The sequence below is a fragment of the Xiphophorus hellerii genome, chromosome 9, assembly GCF_003331165.1.
Source record: "Xiphophorus hellerii strain 12219 chromosome 9, Xiphophorus_hellerii-4.1, whole genome shotgun sequence".
NCBI classification, from domain to species: Eukaryota; Metazoa; Chordata; class Actinopteri; order Cyprinodontiformes; family Poeciliidae; genus Xiphophorus; species Xiphophorus hellerii.
The window spans coordinates 21,848,706-21,854,845 of record NC_045680.1 but is presented as its reverse complement, the minus strand read 5'-3'; the positions used below and the strand labels follow the sequence as shown (position 1 = coordinate 21,854,845).

General features: G+C 39.8%; 1 protein-coding gene across 2 annotated transcripts in view; it reads left to right on the top strand.

The window, feature by feature from the left end:
* Positions 1 to 116: 116 nt before the first annotated feature.
* osbpl1a (oxysterol binding protein-like 1A) overlaps positions 117 to 6,140 on the top strand; it is a 35,454-nt gene continuing 29,430 nt past the window's right edge. The window contains exons 1-6 of one of the 2 annotated variants that reach the window (XM_032571414.1): positions 117 to 392; positions 3,654 to 3,783; positions 3,866 to 3,951; positions 4,039 to 4,113; positions 4,280 to 4,391; positions 4,541 to 4,626. In XM_032571414.1, the coding sequence (XP_032427305.1) occupies positions 3,660 to 3,783; positions 3,866 to 3,951; positions 4,039 to 4,113; positions 4,280 to 4,391; positions 4,541 to 4,626 (483 nt within the window). In that variant the 5' untranslated portion in view covers positions 117 to 392; positions 3,654 to 3,659. The remainder of the gene's footprint in view (positions 393 to 3,653; positions 3,784 to 3,865; positions 3,952 to 4,038; positions 4,114 to 4,279; positions 4,392 to 4,540; positions 4,627 to 6,140) is intronic. The other variant, XM_032571413.1, reaches the window with a different exon arrangement.

Here is a 6,140-nt window from a genome sequence, read left to right as displayed (position 1 = left end):
CAAAAAAAATATTCCCATTTCTCACCGTAAATTATGTTTTGTTACGGGCTTCCCTTTTATTTTGAAAGGCCCGGTCGGCTGACTTCCGATCAGCTGATCAGCGGATCAGCTGATCTCAGTGTCAACAGTCAGCAGTGACAGAGGTTTGTGTGTACAGGAAGCGTCACAGTGATACATATTTTGTCGGCGTGCTCCGTCGGGGCTGTCAGAGGACCATAGATGAGAAGTTGGTGTCTGACAGCGGGATGTGCTGGAGGCTCTTCGCCGCGTTGTGTGCGCTGAAGTAGGGCAGCAGGAAGCTCACCGGAGGGGCTTTAAACATCACATGCAGCTCCACGGTGGGCCCCTGTTAGAGAAAGCAGCTGGATTTTAACTCACGGGACGTGGAAACTGTAAGTCTGACTTTTTCTGTGCACTTAGTTGGATCACAAATGCGTGTTTAAATCACATTAACGCTAAAACTATCGCTGCTTGTGGTAAGCTGTAGTGCATTTAAATAGATTTTTATGTCCTTTAAATTCCTCTTGAAAGTAAATTGTTTGAAGTTTTAGCACCTAAGTGTCCTGTTTTTTTTTTCTTCTTCTTTTGTTTATTATTGAATAAACACAGTAGGTACTGCAATGTTGTTGTTTTTTACTGCTTTAAGACTGGGCACTTCTTGAAGATTCGCAATAATTTAACTTGAGCTTTTCTGGTTTCATTCCAGATTCTATTGTCTTACAGCACAACATGATGATAAATGTCATCTTGAGGCATTTTACAAGTGTAATTTACATCCAGTTTACAAACGCATAATTAAATCAATCCAATAATGTATAGCCAGATTCAAATTCAGCAACATACTTATAATCCTAAGTTGTAAAGCAATGTAATCAAATTCAGTTTAAAATGTAAATAGGTGAAACTTTCTTAATACGCCGAACGCCACTGTCTTTGCAGCAATCCATCCTCCACTTCCAGCAAGCATGACACGACAGCAGCCAGGAACAACTCAGTCTTAACCAGGAAAACAATAATAATAAAAAAAGAAACTCCATCTGAGCCTGGAACTGAGGGCAGAGCAGAAAACACAATGCAGATTTTTGTTGAAAATAAAGTCTACATAACACAAGGTGTGTTGAAGACACTGGAACAAATTTCTGTTGCGTTGTCTTTTTAATGAGATGGAAGAGAGAGTGGCTGAGTGATTTTTGGCGTTGAGTTTTTACTATATGTGTTAACACGCTGACACCGTGTTATTGTTTTTACTCAGGTTATCATGTTGTGAGAATGTCACACCGGTCCATGTCCGCTTCAAATATTTCCAGCATGAATATCCATCACCATTTAAAATGTCTTATTCATTCTGGCAATAAAGGTCTCAATACCAAGATACTTGTTTATTCACAGTCCCATATTTCAGAGCCGGTGGTCCTAAAGGAGAAACGGTAAACACTTTCAACATTTTCAGCTGGCAGAGTTTTTGAAATGCCACTGAGTAAAAGTGAGGAGGAACATTGACCTTAAATCCTACAAAAACCTCGAGAAAATGTGTTTTCTTTCTTACTGTACCCAGGTGCATTTAGGTACCTTTTGCATTATTCATACATTTACCATTTTGAGGCAAAATGAAGCCTTCTTCTACTGAGAACACAGACTAACACTAAGAATATGAAGTATGGTAACATATTGGTAATCAAGTAGATTGTTTTTTAATCGATTTACTAATAGAACATTTTACTAATTAGCAGAATAAAGGCTGGGGGGACAATTTAATTATTGCTATTTATTAAATAGTATAAATAAAAATGCTTTTTTTTATACAGCACACCCTTTCTTTTGTAAATCCATTAATAGCAGGGGATTTTACGGGGTTCTTACTTACATTGATACACTTTAAAGATAGAGAGTCAGACAATCATCTAGTCATCTAGTCACCTGCTTTTCAAGCCCAGCTAAACCTGTTTCTGAGCCGCACGTCGGTTTCCTGCAGAAGTCGAGCTGCAGCATCTTAATAGTCTTTTGTTGACTACGTGATTTATTGATCCCTCCGCAGAGCCACATGACATACCGTGACATCGCCTTGTGAGCACTTTCCATTTTTCTTTAGTCTTTCAACAGCAATCATTTGATGCCAGCTATAGGGGTGTCATGTGCACATGTTTCTTTAATAAAGTCTGGATATGGAGGAAAGGAAAGATCTGCCTCTTTCCTGTAAGGCTTGGCTAGAGAGACGGCCTCCTTTTGAAAAAAAAGAAAAAAATCCACGTTCACTTCTCCTTGCTTTCTTCATTTCCTAGAAAACAAAAGCCCTTGTGACTTGTTTGTCACATGACCCCGCACCCACTGACTGGCTAAGTAATGTAAACAATAAGGGAGGCTGTGCAGCAATTTAAAATGCCCAGTCTGATGGTTGTAAAGCATACAATTTCACTTTAAATCTGTGAAAGTGTGTTGCAAATTGTGCCTCATAAAGTCACTTGATGATCTGCGGGGATATTTGTATGGAGAGAAAATAGTCTCAGGGTACCTGTACTATTATCTATCTATTTATTTCATTTTCTGCTAGAGAGGCAAAAATCAATCGACCAGATATGAGCAAGTCAAATACTGCTAAACTCTTTCGTACTCATTGAATCTATCGCAACTACGAATCCCCACCACTTCAGTCAATCAATGCGTCAACCAGCGATTGCTTCTTTAAAGCACTTTCATACACTTTTTAGTGTAAGTAGAAGCAATTTGAACAAATGGCGATATCTTTCTAGAACATTCAGCACATTTCTTTTCTGTTTTTAATGCTTTAGAAAAACCACTAGAATAAGTTACAAATCTCAGTTATCAGAAACTGAACGTTCGTATTGGGCAGGAAATGTGAGGATTGGTGCACCTTTAGTTTTGTTTCCTTTTGTTTAAGGGGCTTCCGCGCCCTTCAAACACACACAGGCTGTTGTAAGGCATCCATGTTTACCTACATATTTGAACACACAACATGACCACTTTATTCCCTTTGGTAGTTGTGGTTTGGCTTTGTTTTTGACATTACTCAACCTGTATTCATTGAGAATTACCAATGTGCTTCAAAGTCTAGCGTTTTTTTATAGCACCTCTAGCAGCTAAAGCCTTTCCAAAATTGGGTCATGTAACATGACTTTGATCCTCAAGCGCAACAGCTGAACAAGATAGGTGGCAACGTGTAGCGGTCTTAGATTAAAGCCAGGCTGGCTGAAATGCTGGGGCAGCATGTTTAAAGAGCAGAACAGAAACAAACCCCAGCAAATTTGAGCAAACTGTGGCTACTTTTTTGATAAAGAGTGATTAAGATCCACCTCAAAAAGACTTGACGGACTGATACGTTTGTGCAGATACTGTCAAATCATGGCGTCGGACAGTTTCCGCTTCTCTTTTATTGTTGTTAAATAGCTTTACATGCTCCATTACGGTCAGAGTCAGAGAGTCTTTTAAAATCTCCCACTCAGTCCTATTTATTATGTAGCTACAGCTAATTGGAACTTGACTTAATGCTGTGTTTTGATTATTGGTTCTATGTTGCATTGTGTTTCTGTGTTTGTAATGATGTAAAGCACTTTGAAATGCCTTGCTGCTGAAATGTGCTATACAAATAAATTTTGATTGATTGATTGAATTCCCATCCTTTCTGTTTTTCCCCGCAGGGTTCCATGGAGGATCTGGAGCCAGAGGAGCAGTTCCTGCAGTGCGCCCGGAACGGCGATCTGCCTGGGGTTCAGGAACTCCTCAGGTCCAACGCAGCGGCTGAGAGGCGGATTAACGTCAACTGTAAAGGTGTGTGACTAACACATGGGTGTAGTTTCAGTTACAGTGTGCTGTTGAACTCAATTCAAGTATGTCCTGTTTTTCATTTCAGGTCAAAGCAAGTCTAACTTGGGATGGACGCCTCTTCACTTGGCTTGTTACTTTGGTCACAGAGATGTAGTGGAGGAGCTCCTCAAGGTGGCATTTCTCTCTTTTTTTATTATTTTAAAGATGAAATGTTAAACGACTGCGCAGATAACACGTATTTTCGCTCACATCCTGCAGGCGGGAGCAAATGTCAACCTGCCCAACAACATCGGAGACACAGCCCTGCACAAAGCTGCGTTCACGGGGAGAAAGGTGCGTTGTAAAAATATTCCACCTCTATAGATTTTTTTTTTTTCCTAATTAAAATCTCTCTGCACCACTTTGTTAAATGTAAGATTGATTTTTTTTTCCGCATGCGTTCATTCGTTCATTCATTTCCTGTCAAACCAATCAAATCAATCCATCGCATAATGATCAGGAGGTTGTCATGCTGCTGCTGCACTATGATGCATGTGCTGCTGTCATCAACGGCTCGGCTCAAATTCCCAAAGACGTCACTCAAAACGCAGAGATCAGAAGCATGCTGGAAGGTGAGAGATGCATCTTGTCAGTTACCATGGAGACTTGCCTTCAGTCTTTTTTTTTTCCTTTTTTTTTCACGCCGGCTTGTTTATCGTCCATTCACACAATCTATGCCGCTTATATCCTACATTTTCTCCCGTCGCGTGGCGGATGCCAGCTGCCGAAAGAACAGAAGAGAGGAAACTGGAGGAGAAACTTCTGGAGGCTGCGAGGGAAGGAGACCTATCAACTCTCAGTCAGCTGGTTGGTAAAAGTTGCTCCTCACATCCGTCCGGACGCACACAGAGCTGAGGCCCGAGTCCTGCATGTTTTCGTACGACTTTAAGGCGACATTAAAGATGCTGCACTGTTAGAGGTGCGGATGAACACAGAAAGCGTCTGACTGGTCATCTGAGAATAGCATGAAATCAATCAACACAATTTAGTATTTTATTTTGAAGGAAAAGAAAATGTTCTCTAATCTGAAAAAAACAAACATCTTTTGTTCTTATTATAATCTGGGGCACGTGTCCAACTCAAGGTCCACGGGCCTAATCCGGCCCGCCACAAGTTTGTACATGGCACCGCTAGACTCTAGAAATAGAAACTTTGAGATAAGAGTGTGCTTAAATATTATTTTATCAATACTAGTGGTTTTATCTGGAAAGTACCAAATTACACCAAGTGTGTTTAATATTATTTAATTTGAAGAGGTTCTCAGAGGTGGCTATTTATTCTCATTTTAATAGTTTTTTTTTATTTTTATCATTGGTTTCTGCCACAACTGGCCATTCAGACATTCCTGATCTTGCTGTGGCTCAAAATGAGAATGAGTTTGACAGCCCTGACTTAGGATGTAAAGTTATTTTACTTTATGTCTGATGGAATGCTAAAACATCTTCACGTCTTTTAACATGTATGTTTAGGTGCTGTATGTTTGAGTCAGCTTTTGACACTCCAAGTACTTGTGTTTAATTATTGCAGCCTGTGATGTCGTTATGTATTATAGCATGTATAGTTATTTAATTAAATTATTACATTAGCTCTCACTACATCCAGACTGAAACACCACCCTACACAGGAACTGGCTCCCCTTGTAAAAACGTGTTAAAATAAGTCAAACTTTCATAGTGGCATAATCTCGATTTGAAAATTTTAGGAGAAACCCAACCTTCAGTTTGAGTACATCAAAGCCGTGGGGGAAGAAAACGAGATAAGAGATGTATTTTTACACTAAACCAAAATTATGCGATTGTGCCAACAGGACATGACTTCGTTTTCTCATATTCAATTTTACAAGCTCTGCATACATAGAGAGGGATCTTTAATCATACCTCTTTGCATAATCTCTCTATGCCATCCAGAGTCCTGAGCTCTCCTCTCTTCAGCTCACCCTATGGGTCCTTTAGAGGATTTAGATCTGTGAACTTCGATTTCCTTGGGAGAAAAAAGAAGAGACAGATTTTGCGTCTGGTGGGCTTTTTCTGTATTGATTTGTCCTTTTGAGTTGGGTCATTATCTTGCTGAAAGGCTCAAAATGACCCATTTTCTGTTTTCTGGTGGAGACGCACAGATTTATATCTAAAACATCCTGGAATTTCAAAGAATTTGAGACGCTACGCGCTACAAGAAGGTCGCCAGGGCTTTTGAAACAGAAACAGACCCACAGCATCACAGGTCTTCTGCCAGAGCTTTTTATTTCCTCAAATTCTTCTTCTTGGAGAGTTTGAAAAGTGCAATTTTAATATTTTGTGGATAAAGATCTCAGTTAAAGTCCT